We start from the raw sequence: 20,672 nt of genomic DNA on the forward strand, positions 1-20,672 counted from the left end.
AAGGATTATAATCACCATCATAAATTGGTAGAAACAGACCTGACATGCTAAACAATACAAAATGTTGGCACTTTGGGATGTACCAAATTCCGGACATGTCCTTACAATATTCTCAAATGTAGAGAGAGAAAGTTAAATGAAATTAGCTAGATTAGGTTTATCATTCTGGACAATATAGATGCCCCTGTGTTCTCCATTTTCATGCTTTTTCAACCTGAATATAGATAAACCTTGTAAGCTAAAACTGCGAAAAGGTTAAAAATAATTTCTCTCCAACAAGACTACCAGAAAAAAAAAACCCACCACCGCAAAAGCTACACTATGCTTTACTTCTCTTTTCACTCGAAAGCTCAATCAAATTTCATGCACTCTCATGGATCCATTGTGACTTTATAACTTTATTTCTTTCACTTTCAGTGAAAATAAGTTTTACCCGAATGAGGAATTGGTGCGTTTTTTATGTTTTAATGGATATATGCATGCTTTATTAATTCTTGTTCATCATGGGGCTCTCTGCTGCAGCTTATCCACTTACTGTGCCTCCATTTTTGTCGGTAAAGTGACCCAAAATTTATGCAAAACTGTTCCTTTCTCGACAGTAAGTCAATTTCAATATTCATCCAAGAATTTTAGAATCATTGTTGTCTATGTCCAACTGTCTTACAATTTGTATATTAAAAACTAAATGATATTATGAATAATCGACAAAATATAACAAAAAGAGAAGAGGGTATATATGCTTGTTTGAAAAAACAACTATTGAGATATTCATGAAGCTAACAGGAGAATGGCAAAGTGTGGTTGACTAGAAGTTGAATATGCCATGCATTACAGAATTATATATTATATTCAAGTTTACTGTGGAGAAGACTGTGCTTGTGTTGAATTGAAGAAAGAAAAGTAATCAAAAAGCTGAAATCAAATCTTTCTTTTAAATTAAAAGGAAAACATATGAGACACAGAATCTAAAGAGCTAAAGCTATCTAGATGGAATCGGCATTCTTCTGTAGTCCATAGAAACTGGTGGTGAGAACTGGTGACAAAGATATTAAAAAATAATATTAGCTTTTTACAGAATCATTACAAAAAGAAATTCTAGTTAAGTGTGAGGCTTCGATTGTAATCATGATATAAAAATATTATATAGCTTAATTATTATGAAGAATATATATATATATATATATATATATATATATATATATATATATATATATGTATGTATGTATATACACACACACATATAAAAGTATAGTAGCACTGATGAATGGCTACATGGCCTACACAGAAACACCTTAATAAGGAATATTTTCCAAATTGGGAAAAATGGACATTTAACAAAATCATGATTGGTGCTTATATGGATAACAAATTTAAAAAAAAAAAAAAAGAAGAAGCATTTGAAGAGGAAAATTAAAAAAACAAAAAAAAAAGGCAAATGGGTGCACTAGATATGCCCACAAATCACATGGTTATAGCAAGAAAATGAGTTTGTCGGCTCACTTTTTAGGGCTGAGATTGGAAGAGTGAGTGATATGTTACAATTTTTGTGTTGAGGCAGAAACATTTTGATTATGCTTTACCATGTAGGAGAAGATAAACATTAATCTTTCTAAAGAAAAGAATGAAAAGATAATGAAGATAACTTTTAATAGTAGCAGCAGCAGCTTGTAGTGTTTTTATGATTCCAAAGCAACAATTCTCCATCGTTAAGCACTTGTTTAAGATTCCTCTTTTTGATTAATTGTTGGTTTAAAACAGCAAATTGTGATTCAGATTAGACCCTCTTGAGTTTATGTCCAATCCAAGTGATCAATTTGCTTAGGTAAAACCTTTCAGCCCATCTTTTCGTGTCCCCAGTTAGGGTAGCCAGTGGGTCCTTCAAGGTGCCAACACTCTCTTCTTCACCACAATTACCCTAGATAAAAAAATATGCATTTTTTAATTTTAAAAGTTTTTCTCTTTTAGACTATCATTGCGCTCAGTTGTTGTATCAGTAGCCAAGGCTTTCAGTTGTAGGAGGGGGCACATTTATCTATTTTACTTTGCTCCACTCTTTTTTGAACTAAATGGGATGACATTACAAACAACATAGATTTTAGAATTTAGTGTGAGATTCAGACCAAGTAAGGTGGGGAACATATTCATATGGAAGTTGAAAACAAAGTAAAATGTGTATAATTTGAAGACAGATTACATAAATCTGTTCCTCATTTATTATCCAATATAAACAGTTTTGAATTAGGCTTTGTGGACCACTCATGTTTTCAACATTTGCTGGTCTGTCTAGATAGTGCTATGGAAAATTGAGGTATAAACATGTTGATTTCTTCTTTTTTTTTATTTTTTATTTTTTATTTTGTGGGTATTTTATATATATATACATATTGTTTATGAGGTTTGAGTTAAAATAAAAGGGTTTGGGAAGGAGTGTTGGCCCTGTTTGCAGATGCAACTAAAAAGAGAAGTGGTGTGTCATGTCTGCCTTAAAATTGACCTCTATGTAGAATGGAAAAAGAAAATTGCATAATTATGTCTAGTTTAAGTATGAATTTGGCCCCCTCTTCCACTCTTTTGTAATGAAAAGGAAGAGGTGGATGAACAAAAAACACAGCTTTGAGTATGCCCCCACATTGCCTTCTCTCTTTAAATGAATTATGTATACCTGCTTGCTTTCTTTTTGTTGTATGATGGTAGGTATGGGTTAGGGGTATCTAGACATCAACATTTCACATCTTTAACACATTTTCTATTCATTTTTCTTCAATATATTAAAACATAAATAAATAAAACTCTAAATCTCAGTTTATTTCAGAAGGGTATCAATCAAAATGCCATCAGCTTGAGCGGTAATCACAAAATCATTCACCTAAAAGACACTAACTTAAAATAGAATAGTGACAGCATTATTCCTCATAATTCAGTGTTACACTTCAACCGGTTCATATTTGCTGTTGATGTCCACTTCTTGATTGACATTTTCCTCAATAGGTATGATGTATAAGAGCATTAAAATGGAAGAAACTGAGAACTTCTGGAATTTGTTTGCAAAAGTAGAGCAAAGTTTCACTTGCATTAAAGAAGTAATGTGGCTTACAGATGAGATGGGCATATCTGTCGCATCGTTGCCAAAGGAAGTTACCAAAAGGCCCAGAAACAAAATCTGTTGCTCAAAAGTTGGATAAGCTGTCTCATTCAAATACTGAAATATCTCCATGCCAACTACATGATGCGATTATGTTTGGCAAAATGGGATGGATAGCGACGTCTACGCAAGCCTGCTCATGCGCTTTGATTTTTCTATCAAGCTTTGTAGATCTACAGTTGTATACGTAAATAAAACCATCTGAGGAGCCTGACACAAGCTTTTCTCCATCCAAGCTGAAATTGCACTTGATTGGGAACCCAGATACCCCATGGTTTTCATATCTCCGGTACTTGTCAAGCCTGAAAGGAGGACTTGAAGAAAAAATTGCTATATAATTTCCGTTTGACTGTGCAACGAAATAGGGATCAAATGGGTGGTGCCTAATACAGGGACACGTATAAGCTTCCACATAAACCTAATACAAAATGCAGAAAACGTTACCAACAGAAAAAAGTAATTGAATTAAAAGAACTGTTACTAGTCAGTCTTGTTAACAATCGGTCTAAAATGGTAATTGACATTAGATATACATCACCCCACTATATTGCATATTTAATCAGCCGCAATGTGGATGCTAAACATATTACGTCTAGTGATCCTACTTAATCCAAAACCACATTTTAAAAGTAGACAGCTTTAAGACAAGACGTGCTAGCACTAACTAACAATCGATTTTTGCACAAGGGTATATAAATTTTGACATGATAGAATACTATTTATTCAGTCTTCTGTTTCCAACACCATACATGAAATAGCCAAAAGTTGAGCTAATCTACACATGATAATGCCAGATTCAAAGGCTACTTTATTAAGGAACCAGATCATTTTTCTGAGTCATGTAATCAATATAATTAAGGTTAAGTGGTCAGAAACTTTAGGAAAAGATGGACATGTCATGAGGTAACCCTCTATAAAAATGCCATAATTGGATTGCCCACTTGAACAGTTAAGTTTTGGTACTTCCCAAAAGAATCTACTGGTGCATGTATCAGGGTTCACAGGAGCAATGATTCTGAGGTTGTGACCAGGTGCTTCCCAGCAGAGGCTTCACTGTCAGGCAATAGATTAAGCATACATATATAAATTATATATCTTGTAAATTTACTGGAATAAAGATTCCTAATTTCTCATAGAGCCAATTCTGATGGAGTAAGCATTCTAGGTGCCATATCAGCACTCCACATTTTGACTAATCATTATATTACTTCGGCATTTGGAAAAAAATCCAAAAATATATGCACTACTTAATGTAAATATGTATGGTGGAAATCAGTAATCTTGCTGCAAGACCTAATGTTCTTTCCTTACATGTTTTAATAATTTCATTTTAACAGTCTAGTGACTTGTTAGTTTCAGCATTTACCTTCTCTCTAAGAACTTTAATTGTAACAATTACAATACGCAAAAATACAAATATCAGGTCCATCCAAAATATAATCTATAGTTTGATACTGGATCATAATATATCAATTCAAATGAAGTATCCAATTGAAATCCAGTAACTAATTAAGACGATTATTATATAGTTGTTTGACTAGTGAGGAGGCCGGATCTATACTAGGGGAAGTGATTCTTTGAGTTTGTATCCTTGGCAGTTGACAATAAGCACAACATGATTTTCCAGTAAACAATTTGATTCAATTACCATCCATATCCAAAACTAATGCAAAAATTTAGCAGAGTAAACGTCACAATTCAAGAGAACAATGAATTTCACAGAGAATCTTTTGTCCAGAAATCTGGCAGCTGTAGAAGGGTGATCTGCCTTCAGATAGTTGGATAAATAACAGGATGTCTAATATCTAAATAAGTACACTAGTCCCTTCTATCTCTAAAGGCTATCTACATTTGAACATTAGTAAGGCCATAAGAAAAGGAAACCAATTATGTATCGAGTAGCTACATAATTACTTTGTCTACTTTCTAGGAGAATGTAAAAGTAACATGGAACAAACATTGGTGACCAGAAGTGAACAAAAAGAGCCCTGCTACAGGTCATGTGTACAAACAGGATACCCTTGCGATTGCATGGGAAGTCAGTATGACTCTGGAAGAGCTACTAAACATCTTCCGTATGCCAATTCTTTGCTTATGCTAACTCATTAATGCATTATTCATCATTTTTAAGCCAAAACTTTATAAATGTGAAATGATATTTGGAAGCATAAAATAATTGTTCAGCCAGGCTAAGGGGGATTACCCCTAAATGGAGTATACTCAGGGACATAATTAACATTGAACTCTAAAGACAAGTAGAATATATTTGAAGGAATCTATTACCTGATTAGACAATGGAATCTCTCGCAAGATATCCCAAACAATAACAGAATTTTCACTCATATTGACTCCCGAAACATCACTGGAAGAGATAAATTGCCTCCCATTGATGGAAAATTCAACATCAAGAATTGGACCCAAACCTCGAATATATTCATGTACCACATTGCCCCTTCTAATATCCCACAATTTGAGAGAGCCCTTTGATCCCCCGGAAAGAAAGAGGTTGGGGTTGTTAGGATGGAACTTTATAACTCTTATCACTTGTTCCTCCTTAAAGTTCTGTATCTCTATCCCCTTTTCAACATCAATTAACCTCAATGAGCTATCATGGCCACAAGAAAGAACAGAAAGTCCCTGTGGAGACCACTTTACATCATTGACTGCTGCATCGTGGAAGCTAAGAGCACGTGCTAACTTCTGATGTCTGCTCCACACATTCCATATGCAGATTGAGTGATCCATCCCAGCAGAAGCAAGAAGATGAGCTGCAGACTAACTCTAATTAACAGATCAATAAGGCCAGAAATACAATAATAAGCATAATATATTTTGAACTAACACCTCAACTTAAATAATTTGAAATTATATCCTTGAAATGTTGAAATGAAGTATCACTGAAAGAACATATTAGAATCCATTGTTGCCTTAAGCTATGGAGTTACAAGGTGATAGGAACTAGAGCGCAAAAGAAGGGCAGGACTAGGGGATTAGTGCTGTGTGGTGAGGTGGAGTGATCATGGAAGGGAGGGACACATTGACAGCTGTGGGAGAAGCAATGAAATGGGGCATAAAACAGAAAAGGAGCAGTATATAAAGAGGAAGGAAGAGAATGGAAGGAGGGAAAATTTGTGGAGAATATTCGGGAAAAGGCTTCTACCAGAAAAGAGGGTAACAACACCTTGAATTGCCAAAATTATCCAGTTTTCTATTTCAATTCTATTTCTCATACAATCCCAGTGGTAGTAGTGAGTGTGAGAAGATTGTAATCCTGTTGACTCAAGCAATGAAACTAAAATATTCAAAATCAATAGTCCTTGTTGGTTTGTTTATTGTGTTTGGTTGAATATGCAGGTTGGAACCCTACCAAAGTTGTATCAGAGCAGTTGTGATAAGGAGGATTGATTTCATGAAGCAAAAGAATAGGAGGTGGTTGTGGTTTCAACAATTGACGAAACTAGAAGCTTGGACCATGGAGGAGAACAGAATTTGTCTTCGTTGTGAACACAAAATAAAACCAAATCACGATTATAAATTCAAATTGTTGGCAATTCTATTGATGGATAAAGATGGATCGGTTAAAGACACTATCATGATTGTGAGAGAAAAGAATCAAGAGTAGCGAAAAGTTGATATGGTCGAGATGGTGAGTTTCGCTACTAGAAGGGTAAATTAGCCACGAATCAATAGACACCAAAACATTTACAAAGTCAACAGTGGTCCAAAATTATAAATTAGTAGAGTCCAACAATGAATCGACAAATTTCAACGAAATCTAGCTAAAGAAATTCGCGCATTCACTTAACTGCTTTGTTCTTCTGCCATTGAAGATGAAACTGGAGGATATTAAAAGAAAAGATGTACAAAAGGGTACAGAAATTAAAGAGACCTGGCTTTGTTTGAAACCTCATTTGTTCAACCCGCAACCCAACCCCATGTCCATTTAAAATCCATTCAACAAAATCCCAATCTCAATTCCACACTCAAATTCTAAACATATCAAACACAAACCCATTCACACCCACACTTAATCACTCCAACCCCTGTATGCCCAATCGAATCCATTTCCACACCAACTCAAACACAATCACATATATAAGCCCACATATCAACAACCCATGCCTATTACCATAAACCTAAACCCAACCTTCACCCATCTCAATTCAACCCAATCTCCAATACTCAATCAAGCACAAATACTAAAAACCCAACTATGAGACCCGACCTAAAACCCAATTAGGTTAATCCAAATACAACTTATCCACCAGACCCAACCAATTACCATTCTAACCCAAATACATACTATCTAAGCCCAAACACTTTTATTCACTCACACCCAAACAACTCCAAACTCAAGCCAAAACATTAATCACTCTAACCCAACCTAATCCCAATATCAAAATAATCTGAACCAATATCACCTCAACCCAAGCAGATTACACACCCAACCAAATATATTACACACCTTTCCCAATTTGAAACCAATCAACTTAATTCCTAACTCTAACACCATTATCAATGCCAGTATAGGCTTTGACACAGGAACTGATTCACCCCATTAGAATTCCAAAGGTCCAACCTATGACAATGTTGTTATTAAGGATATAGGTGATTGGATTACAAGTTTATAGACCTCTTCAAAGAAAGGCTTGGGGTTACTTTTGACAAAGAAGATGAAATGAATCGTCTTGTGGCAGGAGCAAATTTTTTGCTTAAGGCTATTCGTCATGAAAATTTCACACACATTGAGGGCCAAAAGAGTTTGTGTAGACTGACCATAATGATTTGTTTCCATATCATCTTACAAATATCGGAATTAGTGTTAGTATGATCAAGGTTGACCAGGTTGGGAAGTTTCAATAGGTCAATGGGACAAATGTTAGAAGTGGTATTTTTGGGAATTAGAACGATTATTAACAAAGTGCAAGAGTTTTGATGAATTGTTAAGACTAAGTCAAGGGGGAGATAATAGGCTAATAGATATGCTAGTTGAAGACAGTTATGGTGACATGGATTACTCTAGGATTGGTCTATAAACATCAACCATTGCATCTAGTTTTGGCAAGGCTATATTCAGTAAGGAGTTGGAAGATTACAAGCCCAAAGATATCTTTGTCCCTCATACGTATGATATCATATAACATTGGGCAGATTTTTTATTTGAAGGCACTTCAGTTTGGGCTCAAACGTAGCTTTTTTTAAGGAATTTCATAAGAGATCATGTTTATACCATGAACACAATCTACTTTATTGTTCAATTTTGGTCAAAAGGTGAGGTACAAGCAATGTCTCTACAGCATGAAGGGTTCCTGGGAGCTTAAAGTGCATTCATGAGTTACAAAAAACACGGTCTAAATGATTTGATGGTTCATTAGTTGGTCAAAAGGTTCCCAATGGAAGCACCATGCAATGGTGGAAAGATTCATATTCCACCGCTTAGGGATTTAAATGAGAAGACATTTATGGATAAGGTTAATAATGGTGGGTTGTTGTTAGGAGATCAGTCTTTGGATTCAAGAATTATAAAGTAAATTTTGTAAAGTGTTCGATTTGTTCATAAAGGATTACAAAGTTGACTAATTCTTATACGTTGAGGTCTTGGTTTGATAATTATATGTTGATTGTAACTGAGTATTAGGACTCAAGGAAACTGCATAGCATATTGTTTGGGTCAGCTGAGGCGTTTGAGGAGTTGGCTGATGGGGGAGTGCAAAGTTTGACATTAGGTGCATTGGCCAAAGAAGCTGCATAACCAATAGCCTTGGGTATGGATAAGAAAAGCATTCTAGGAATGGCTATCGGAACAACTATTGAGGCAATCAATTTGAAAGACAATTTGAATGAGCAGGATAGCATAGTTGGTAATGGTAACGATAGATCAATAATAAATAGAGGCGCAACAACAATTCCAGAGGACATGAAAAAGTATCATTCCTTGAAGCGTCTACTGTATAATTTCTTCATTTCCACCTTAAGGACAATGTGGTTCTCAAATGGGTAGGAATGATAGAAACTAGACTGCACAAGAAAAGCAAGACTAGGAAATTAGTGTTCTATGGTGAGGTGAAGCAATCTAAGGAAGAGAGGGACACGTGGACAATAGTGAGAGAACTAACGAAATGGTGCACAAAACAGAAAAAATAAGCAGTATATAAAAGGGAGGATGGAGAATGAAGCGAGGGAAAATTTGTGGAGAATATTCTAGAAAAGGTTTCTGCATGAAAGGAGGTTATCGGCACCTCGAATTGTCAAAATGATTCAATTTTCTTATTCAATTCTATTTCTCAGACAATCCTGGTGGTAGTAGCGAGTGTGGACAGATTATAATCCTATTTAATCAAACAATAAAACCAGAATATTCAAAATCAACTGTCCTTGTAGGTTTGTTTGTTGTGTTTGGTCGAATTTGTATATTGCAATCCTATCACAAGTGGCAATTAAATGATATATAAATATAACCCAAATGAATGGAGGAATGTAGCACGAGAAAATATTATTTAAACTATTTTTTCCAATAACAAAAGCATACCATAAGTTGGTGACCATTGTATTGTATTTACAGCCTTCGTATGACAACAAAGGGTTGAAAATAGCCTTCCAGATAATTTGTTTTGTTGTACAATGCCCTTGGGGTGATGCCTCAATGATGATAAAATATCACGTGGTATATCCGAATCTGAAATGCTTCCCATTACTGTAAACGAGATGAAATATAGAACTAAATAAACATATCTCCATCATACAAATAAGATTCAATCTAAACATAATTGAATATTGTATTAGTGAGGGCAAGTTCCGCATAAGCAATTATCCCACACTTATTCCACCAAATTAGGGTCTTACTAGAGATAATCCAAATACAATCCTAACTTGATCACACATCTCTGTGCTTTGCAATCTCAAAATTTTATCATTCCACCAACCACAGGATCCACATAGTTTGAATATGCATATAATTATTGGATCTAATTCACATATGCATTTAATCAGAAAATATTTAGTACTACTATTTTTTTTAATGAGAACTTAATATTCTCCTAAATCAAAATACATGTCTATTTGGGAAACAATGTCAATTACCTTCACATAATTCTGACTCTAACTTTCCTTTACCTCTACTGCAGTTGAATAGATGATAGATCTACTACTTAATAATTTTACCATCTCAAGCAATTACAGTGAAAAGTAATCCTGCTCTAATTCATTACACCAACAGTAAACCACAAACTGCAGCAACTTGTTGACCATATAACTAACCTAGCAAACTGTTGCATACAATCTTAAGAGACATGCAATTGATATAGGAATTATATCTCTCTTGCTTTAAAACAATCCTTGGTGTCAAAACACAAAAGTAGCTGGCAAATTATTCATGAGAGTGTTGAACATAGTACACTTATCTCCAAACATACTAAAATTCTTATGCAAAACATTTAAAAGAATCCCTCTAATGCAGCTAAATGTTTGGCAATCTTCCTCTCCACCTTTTTTCATCATATGATGCATTTACATCACTACAACTGCATACATAGAGGCCTGGAATCATTCATTCATCCATCCATTTTTGTTGTTCATGTAAATACCAACATATAGTTTAAAAAATGAATCCCAAGTGAAAAATGCTTCACACTCGTTCTAATAGACAAATGTATTAAAAACACTTTTAAATAATTAAAATCCCTCTTACATCTGTTTGATTGAAAGAGGAAAATGCATTTTGAAAAGGGAATTTCTATAAAAAGCAGTATTGGGTCAAAATTCAATAAAGAAAAAAAATTATACTGCACTGTTTTTCATTGAAACATGAGTGATGCTACCCATATGGATTAATTCATAAAAACTCAAACCCTTGCATAAACCAATTCACATACATTGATACTGCACTAACGCATGTGATTGCCACACCATTTACCATAGTTAGTTCCGATTGGATTATACCATATCAGTTTGCAATAAATTACTTTTTCATGTTTCTTCCGAAGTTTGATAGTGTAGTAACCACTCAAAAAACTTAAGAAATACTTCTCAAGAATATAGTTCATAATGTCTTCTCGAAAAGCACTTTTCACTTCCAAACCCAACTGTAGACACATGATTTCAACATCCATAGAAATTGCATTTTGAAAACGGAACAAACCTGTATTCACTATTAAGCTACTATATTGCATTGTTCGCTACCCAAAAAACGGGGAATAATATTAATAACAGAATAACGCTAATACCTGGTTGAGGTACAGTTGTGCCGCCGGGTTCTGGCTCTGGCCTTGTTCAAGAACTGTCGACACAATTGCACCAGAGAGCGCTCGCTCTCTCTTTGATACGTATCTGCCAGCAACCGGAACTTCATTATGAAGATTTGAGTAGCGCTGGTCTGGAAGAGACACGGAACTGTGCTCCACGAGGGGATAAGAGGATTCAGGTTTGGGTCTTTTTGATGGAGGAAATAAGGGATTTCTAGATACGGGTTTTGATTTGGGTTCGGAATCAGGTTCAGGTTCGTCGTCTGAAGTGGTCGAGTATGCGTTGCAGAGAAGCTCCATTGCGCGAAATGTGAAAAAGTTTTCCTTTAGCTGCACACTGTAAAGGAATTTCAGTTCATTATATAAATACAGAAATAGAATTTGAAAAAGGAAATTTGAATTTTTTATTAGAAAAAAATTAGAAAGTGTTTTTTAATTATTTAATAAATAAATAAACAATTAAAACATTCGATTATATAAAAACAAATCATTCTGTTTATACATGTAATATTACTTTCTGTTAAAATAACATAAATAAATGAAAATAATTTATAAAATTTATCCATCAACTTGATTAAATAGTCCATAGAATCCACAAAAGAAAATTAAAGAAAACGACCAAAGGACTTATTCTCATTCAAAGTATGTTGTTTTCTTAAGTTTTTAATTCTTGACTTTGAAATTCCCAAACACCCACCTATAGATAATTAAAGTTAACACAATCCTAACATTTTAAAATTTAATCTCTTTTTTCTCATAAACTCTAAAAACTAAAAGTTTTCCCTCTAGACCAAGTTTAAAAAAATGACATTTCTCCCGTAGAGTTTAGTTTTCAATCTCTGACATCAAATTCGACGCTATTGCCGGCGATGAAGAGTCTCTGATGCATCACCATGCGTTAACAGTCTCTCTCACTTCCTTTGGAACTTTGGCCAACAAAAATCTCATTTGAGAAGATGATCCCAGACGAGATTTTTGTCGATCAAAATTCTAGAGGAGGAGAGAGAGACTGTCAGAGCATGATGTGTGTCAGGGACTCTTTGTCGTTGTTGATGATGTCAGAGATTAAAAACTAAACCCTAAAAGAGAAAATATCATTTTTAAAAACTTGACATAAGAAAAAATTTTTAGTTTTTAAAGTTTAGGGGAGGGGAAGAAGATTAAATTTTAGTTTATTTTTAGTGTTACAGATGAAATAACGATTTTGCTTTTAAAACTAATAGACTTAACTTTCTTTGAATGAATATTTGAAATTTTCATAGTTAAGGGATAGATATTTAAGAAAATAAGATATTTGGGTGGAAATAAATAAAAATTTAGACAAGGTCTTTCCATGAGACATTGCTTCTAAGCCTTGTATGGTAATGATGATTTTGAAAAGGGGCAATTGCTTTTTCTCATTCTAATTATGCTAAAATAATAAATAATTAAAATTAAAGAATGATAAATTATCACCTCTTGTCCAATTTTTTTTTTTTTGGTTATCTTTAACTTTTAAAGGATATTAAAGTAATTTTCTTTTAACTATTAATTATAATTTTAAAAAATAATTTCTTTTTTTCATTATTTCTATTTTTTATTTCACCTAATCTTTCACCAATTTACACATTTATCATGCTGCTCTTTTGAAAACACAAAAACAAAAACACCAACTATCAATTTGCCACCTCACACCTACTCCTGAACCTACCATTACACTACCTCCCTATTACCAAGTATCACTGTCACAACATTAGCCCCCATTGCCGTTACGCCGCCACCACCCAAATTTGTTCAAAATTTCCTCTTGTTGTCACACAAATTCCCTCCCTCCTCACCCCACTGTCACAACACCTAACCTCCCTCACCCTGCAGTCATGCAAAATCCCCCTCCCCCTCCCCTAATACCAAATATCACCACCTAAATGGATTTCCACTCCTAGTCTTTGACATCTAGCATGATTAGTTACGGTTAAGATTACTCTTTTATCCTCCTCTATCAAGGCCATTACATTTCGATTCTATGTAACAAGATTGGTTACATGATATGGTGCAGAAGGTCAGTCTTCTTTTCCAATGCTTAGCAGTTTGCCCAACCCTACTCTACTTGGAGCAAGATAACAAACAACCCCCTTTTTTTGGAACTGAGAGTCAAGTTTAAGGTTTAAGCCGCCACTGCCATTACGCCACCACCGCCCGCTAATCAAATTCATCATAGCTAAGTCCTAGCATCAGCCTGCAACAGTCTCAGTGGCAGAGAAGACAGGAGAGCCTCTACAACTAAGACACAGCACTCTTCCTCCTTTCAACAATCAATTGAGAAATTTTTGCTTTTTGCAGAGTCAAAATTCCTCCGACTTAGTAAAGGATTACAGAGCGATGAATTTTGTTGGGATGAATCGTCTACCATTTGTTGTGCAAAATTTGGAATTCCGAAGCCTCTACCCGCCTTTGTCGTTGGCTCATCACTTTTTACCAAATATGCAATGACATAAGGTTGTGATGTGTCTTGGCCTGGCAATGGAGGACAAGGCCCAAGGGGCAAGGTTTTGAGGATGGCAAAAGGGGAGGAGTGGGCTATTTATGTGACGGGTCGAATGGCATAGAGAGGGTTGGATATTTTCAATTTTTCCTCGTTTTTGTTTTAAAATATAACAAAATTTACTAACAGAATTTGACAAAAGATAGGAATTTATTACTTTTCAACTTTAAAGATGACAACTTGTCATTTTGGCAAAGTTCGGGTGGGAAATAGTGATTCTCTCTATTGAAAATTCAGAAATCCCTTGAGCCTACTTAAGTATTCGCTTGCACAAAATCTTACAATCCTAAGAATCATGACTTCTTGTAGATGGTCCGGCACAATTAAACCCATATTTTGTGGAAACAAACCATACTAATTGAAGTTAAATTTTTAACCCAAACTATAACATTCCCCAAGATCTTGTCAAGCTGAGAGATGCAAACAAGAATATTGTGACACAAGACAAGAATGATATTGTCCATCAAAATGAAGTTCTATATAGCCACCCAATGGTTTCAAGGACATTTTTCATTGTGTACTACTAGTTACCAGGTTTATATAAAGCTCAGTTTCCAGTACCTGCGTGGTTTGCTCCAGTGGATATTTCTTTTACAAAAATAATGTCTCTTTTACTTCTGAAGATGGGAGTTCCATGCTGCACAGCGCAGTTTATAGTCCACTGACTTAATCCAACCTATAACAGTTCAATCTTGGGGTCAGTACTACCATAACATACATGAAATAAATTTTGCGCAACAATGTCCAGATGTAGCTGGAATTCCAAGGCCATCAGTAGTAGGAGTTGATTATCAGCCATCAATTATCATAAATAAGCTATTCAAATCAAATTCAAAGAGGTTTTAAAATAAATGATATAATGGGAAGACATAATCAAAGAAATGTAAAGATAAATCTAGCGGTATCTTAAAAGTTACCAGTATATTACACATGATTTTAGAAGTTCACAAATAAAATGCATTAATTCAAGGTTGTTGAGCACATTTACAAACATTAGTCAGACAAGGCTACTTACATACCCTCATTTGAGCTCAGACAAGCAGTGACCATTCTGTAGATGACAAGACTGGCCGATTAATCCAGAAACTATAATGTCATGCATTCACATGATCAAACATAAGCATTATCTTTATGAACCATTCAATTCCATCTTCTAATCCACGCCCTTAAAATTCTTTTACAGCATTAGTCAGTCCGAGCATGCTTAGATTGCAATGGCTGAAGGCTGTCTCTGAGGCTCAACTAATCACCTAACATTGTCAACTATTGAAAACAAAATTGAGGATTTTGACATAAGCCCAATCCAATCAGAAAAAGCATCCACAACTTCAGCAGTCCAATGTCTACCTTTTTATACCAATTAATTTCTCTATATGCAAACCCCAAGTGGGGAATTGTCTATGAAAATATTCAAAAATAATAATAACCTCAGAAATAATGTGCTTAACTATGAATTTAGAGACTATGTAGAAGAAACCAAAGGGATGAGAACAATAAGAAGAAAACACCCCAAGATAGAAATATTCTTCTTGTGCGTTATCCTTCAAACCTATTAAACACTAGGGTTAGGTTGAGTGGTTAAGACCCTTGGTTCAAACCAAAAGGATAGTGATTCAAATCATTGTGGCCCAGCCACTTGGAATATTATAATTCTACAAGCTCTTGAACTCATAGAGTCAGACAACATACCACAATGTCAAACTCAGTTAACTCATTAAGAGAGGTAAGGGATTCCTTTTTGTATAAAAAATATATATATTGTACCAGATCTAATAATACTGCCAAGTCGTAACTTCTAAGATTTAAAACAGTTGGTTTCACAAGATATTGATCATTTTTGGGCAAATAATCAAAGATTTCTCTCAATTTGCCAAAATGACTAATATGACAAATTCAAATTAAATGCATTAAAAGCGGCATTGATACCATCTCCATCTAAAGGAAATTTGTGTAAAAACACCTGGAAAATACTGCATGCAATAACTTTTAACAATTTGTATAAATAACGAAGGATCTGCCCCCATCACTCTCTAATCTCAATCTTCAGTTGTATTTTCTTCAGTTTCTCTTCTTCCTTTCAGCTTTTAACAATCAGTTTTTTCCTCTAATCACATAATCTGACAAGTCAAACCCCTCATCAATGTCTACTTAATTTTATCAGTAAGTTTAATTGTGCCGCAGACATAAAAAGCAGAGGTTAGTAGCATTGCACTATCTCATATTTGTGTTTTTCAGTTAAAATTTTCTGTATGTCACTCTAATAACTTTCTGTTGTTGATTACAAAATATGAAATTACAATTTGGGGAAATTTTGGAAAAAAGATTGAATGACTAGCTGAATTTCGCCTTTTAAAGTAAAATATCAAGGGTTAATAACTTCTTTCTATGCTATAAAGATTGATGGTTAAGGCTGTGTAAATGTAGCATATTAACTTCATGTATATTCAGAACTAAGTATTCATTGTGTTCAAGTTTTAAACTAAAAGAAAACCAGTTTTCTTCCAACAAAACCCATTGATCATCAAGACCCAACCAAAGAAACCCATTTGAAGTTCTGTTTGGTTTGGGTATTCATAAGGAAAATTATCATGAAAACCCACAGAGAGATTTTTTTTTTTAAATTTACCATTGCCTAATGTTTCAAAAATTATTGAAAAATCCGCTAAAATTATTTTAAAAAAAAACTATAAAGAGGTGTTTTTGATATTTTTTTAAATATTAGGAGGCAATGCAATTTGAGGATCTCTTAAGTGGTTTTGATAGTTACCCATTCTTCAATACAACTATACTTCCATAACTAGGTGTTGAAAATTTTGTAAAAATATATACACACTACATAAAAGCATGGAGTAAGCATACAAGCATACGTGCATGTTCACATCAAGTCTTTTTTAACCCCAAAAAAAAAAAAAATGTAAAGGTCACGCATAAGAAAATTTGTGAAATTTTTTTTTGAAATCTTTTTAAGTTATAAGCATCAAATAGTTAAAACCTTCATAATTAATAAAACACAATATAAATACCATACAACTAGATCTCTTTCAGATAAAGAGATGTATTGTTGGCCTTCTAGTTCCATATAACAGACATCTTAACATAGACCAGTCCACCTTATTTGAGTTCTAATAGGACCAGTGTCACCCATAGGGTCAGGTTCGGTTTCTTCCTAGAACAGAACAAGCCTATAGAACTTATAACAAATTTTATTTGTTCTTTCTGTTTGCAAAGAAATAAAAAATTACTTAGAAGAGATATTTTAATGTTCTTGGATCTTTGCTCAAAGCAGCTTTTATTGATAAAGCATTCTATTATAGAAAGCAAGGATAAATCTTCAAAGTACCAACAGCTGCTTCTGTTTGCAAAGACATCAAAATGACTTGGTACTAATAGTATCCACATGAATTATTCAAAATTAGCATTTTCTGTTTGGCAGCTTTCAATTTGAGCCAACGATCAATCATCAAAGTATCAACAGTATGGAAAGCAACAGCAGCATATATGACAGCAACAAAAATTTAGTGAGACGAAGTGCAAAAAAGCATAAATCTGACACCATCGATTACATGAATTACATACCTGAAGCAATTTTATTCCAAATCCTCTCGTTTCTGCCTCAGAAAGAATTGATTGTAATGAGCCTAGTGTCAAAGCGGTGGAAACATATTGTAGCAAATTTCTTTTCGGTGGTTCCACAAAGCCTAAATTTCAATGAGATAGTGATGACAAGGAGTATACTCTGAAAAGATCTACAACTTCTGCAGCTTCCTCAAATTGGCAATTTTGCAAGTACCTGTAATTATATTCGATGCCTATATCAATTGATACATGACTCGCAAGAGAAATTCATATAGTTTGTGGATCAATCTTTCCTGCTCCTTTCTAGTTGTACAATCAATGACTTGCTGTTATTGTTCCAATTTGAAGTGCATGAGGTATAAGGATACACTCAGAAGATCAATAGCTGGGTTAACTTTGCTTTTGAAAATGAAATCAGACAGCTTTTCTTGGACTTCTCCGATGGACAACTTTATGGACCCAGAGACCTTACTGAATTATATGAAATACCTCATGGCAGTTTTTCACCCAAAGTATTGAAAACTTTAATGCTGAACTTCTGCAATTTTAGATCATCTAGCTTTCAAGTTTTTGAATCCCTTCAGAAGTTATCTCTATTCCAAGTAGAAATCTTTGACTCCTCGCTAGCTGGGCTAGCATCCAAAAGTCCTCTTCTACAAGATGTGAACCTGGAAAACTGTCTCATTCCTGCAAATTTTTTGGTGAGTAATGAAAACATAATGATCAAAAAATTGTCAGTGGTCAACCGTGAAACACATGTGTGGCCAATTTACTCTATGGATCTATCGACTCCATGCCTGCTGAGCCTAACAATAATTGAAAGTTACCTCATGAAAACCCATATTCGGAATGCAACTCAACTTCTAGATGTATTTGTTGGCATCACTGAGATACATGCAGACCATATACAAGGAGAAGCTCTGGGATCACTTACGAATGGTTTAATGCATTGCCAATCTCTGACACTAACTACTTGGTGCATTCAGGTACACAAATTTCATTTTAACTATCATCACTCATTTTAAGTTCATTGCTGCCTCAAACTTCTGGTTTTGTTTCCCTTGAAGGTTCTACCTGCAGGTAACAATTCACTAGAACGCTTGGCAAATGCCTTCGATAATCTTAAGCACTTATGTTTGGCCGTAGGCCTAGCAAATCAAGAATTTCCTGGCATAACTTGTTTGTTAAGGAGTTCCCCAAATTTAGATACTCTAACCTTGCATATGCATGAACCAGAAAATGTCATTTGGGTGAGCATTCCTAAGTTCCACATTGGATATGTAATGGTGTCTTAAAATGCCACTAACCTTTTAACATCTTTATCTTATTCGTTCTTTCACAGGATGAGTTCCAAGAGGATGTTCTTGACAATTCTGACATTGAAGAGCAGACTTATTGGGAGACACAGAATTCAATATTCAAATGTCTGCATTATTCTCTAAAAGAAGTTGTGATACATGGGTTTATTGGAAGTATCAATGAGATGCGATTTCTTTGGTTTTTACTAGAAAAAGCTAGATTTCTTGAAAGGATTAATATAATCTCTTTTTTAGCACAACCGGAACTAGCAGGCAACCCACAACAATGCATACAACACATGCAGTTTCAGGACCAAATATTCCAGATGTTGCTGAACTGCCCAAAGGCATCTGCTCAAGTTCATGCAAGTTTTTACCCAAGCTCTTAATTGAGCAAATGATGTTTTCCAAAAATTCTGTTTGACTGTTGTTTTGTTGAATGCAGTATACTATGAAGCTTTATTAATATAGGTGTAAAGCATGGTGTCGGTGCCCCTCCTCTGGACAGTCAAAATCTTCATGGAAAGCACCTAATGCAATGTTTCTGAACTGAACTTATCATAGTAAGAATTTTCTGTCGCATAAAAGGATGTTTGTTTGAGGTCTGTTAGCCTATTGTAGTTAAAATTTATCCAGAATCTAACAAATGACCTCGAGAAAAAAGATGCTAAAATTCATTATTCAATAGTGAGCTTTACAAGGTGTCCAATTTTCTTATCTAATAATCTGCAAACAAGTTAATAACTTAAATTCCACATAAAGCTAAAATGCCATGAATTAAATCGAAATCAAACAAATTACACTCAACACAATAATCAAACACCAAATACACTCATACCCACTTCAAAATACACCATCTTCTAACTCATCTACATCACAGGAAGCTCAAAACATAAAGAACAAAAGAACCCATAGAAAAATATAAAGTGAAGCACTTGAATAATTAGCAAACAATTAAGGTTTTAGAACAATCTGAACGTTAATATAAGTTGTTGTTTCTTTTACCTGTTGTCTGTGAATGAACCACTTTTTATCCCGAAATTGGCCCATACAGTGTTGTGTTGTTTGCAGAAGCTGGCGTACAAAGCGCCCACAATGTGAAATTTCTGTTATAACCCTTTTTTCCCCCCGAAAAATACCAAATTTTACTTGTAACGGCGAAAGCTTGTATACATCGTTTTGCACATAAACCTGTAAGTGAAAAGGTCAATTTTATCAACATAAAAACAAAAATGTTAATCACCATTTCCCGCCCAAGGTTTAGCCTAAAAACTCCACCCCTTTGTGGCATAGATCAAACATTTCCACTCACAACTTAACACAGTCACAGGCTCACAGCTAGAAATAACAACGGAGAAAGGTTGAGACGGAAGCCCAATCCTCATCTCTATTATAAAAATAAAAACGATTTTTCATCTTCTTCTTACGAAGAAAAATCTTTTCCCTATACTTGTCTCTATCTCTATCTTTGTAAAAAAAAAAATCTTCTCTTTGTGTCTTCGAAACATAATATAAATATATAAAATAACAAAATAAATTAAAATTAAAATTATTTTATTATTTCAATTATCACAAATATCATATATTAATCACCTTAATATGTATAATAAAATAATAAATAAATTTAAAAAATATAAATCATCTAAAATTGTAAGAGTATTTTAGTATTTTAAGTAAAAATATTAATATGAAAAAGTAAGGTTGAAAAGAGATACATGTATTATCTTCCTGAGTATAGGGATATTTTTCATTTTTATAAGAGAATTTGCTCTTTTAACTTTAAATTCAAATCGAAATTATTATATCTACTCATAGTTGATAGAAACTCTTTGATGAGATGACACTAGTGTAGGTCAAATATTGGGTAGGAAAATGTAATTCACTAAAAAAAACTG

General features: G+C 34.2%; 2 protein-coding genes and 1 pseudogene across 2 annotated transcripts; 2 read left to right on the plus strand and 1 right to left on the minus strand.

Moving 5' to 3' along the window:
- Nucleotides 1–2,784: 2,784 nt before the first annotated feature.
- Nucleotides 2,785–19,775, minus strand: LOC123218937 (WD repeat-containing protein 25). The gene is made up of 6 exons (XM_044640593.1): nt 17,480–19,775; nt 14,465–14,579; nt 11,363–11,712; nt 9,672–9,838; nt 5,426–5,910; nt 2,785–3,560 (listed from the first exon to the last, which is right to left on the minus strand). The coding sequence occupies exons 3-6, from the start codon at nt 11,680–11,682 to the stop codon at nt 3,189–3,191; spliced, it is 1,344 nt and encodes a 447-aa protein (XP_044496528.1). The 5' UTR covers nt 11,683–11,712; nt 14,465–14,579; nt 17,480–19,775; the 3' UTR covers nt 2,785–3,188.
- On the plus strand, nt 6,206–8,894 carry LOC123214746 (annotated as a pseudogene).
- On the plus strand, nt 18,256–19,166 carry LOC123192300 (putative F-box/FBD/LRR-repeat protein At4g03220). The gene is made up of 3 exons (XM_044604832.1): nt 18,256–18,465; nt 18,547–18,729; nt 18,822–19,166. The coding sequence occupies exons 1-3, from the start codon at nt 18,256–18,258 to the stop codon at nt 19,164–19,166; spliced, it is 738 nt and encodes a 245-aa protein (XP_044460767.1).
- Nucleotides 19,776–20,672: the final 897 nt, after the last annotated feature.

This window comes from Mangifera indica, chromosome 1 (assembly GCF_011075055.1).
Source record: "Mangifera indica cultivar Alphonso chromosome 1, CATAS_Mindica_2.1, whole genome shotgun sequence".
Lineage (NCBI taxonomy): Eukaryota > Viridiplantae > Streptophyta > Magnoliopsida > Sapindales > Anacardiaceae > Mangifera > Mangifera indica.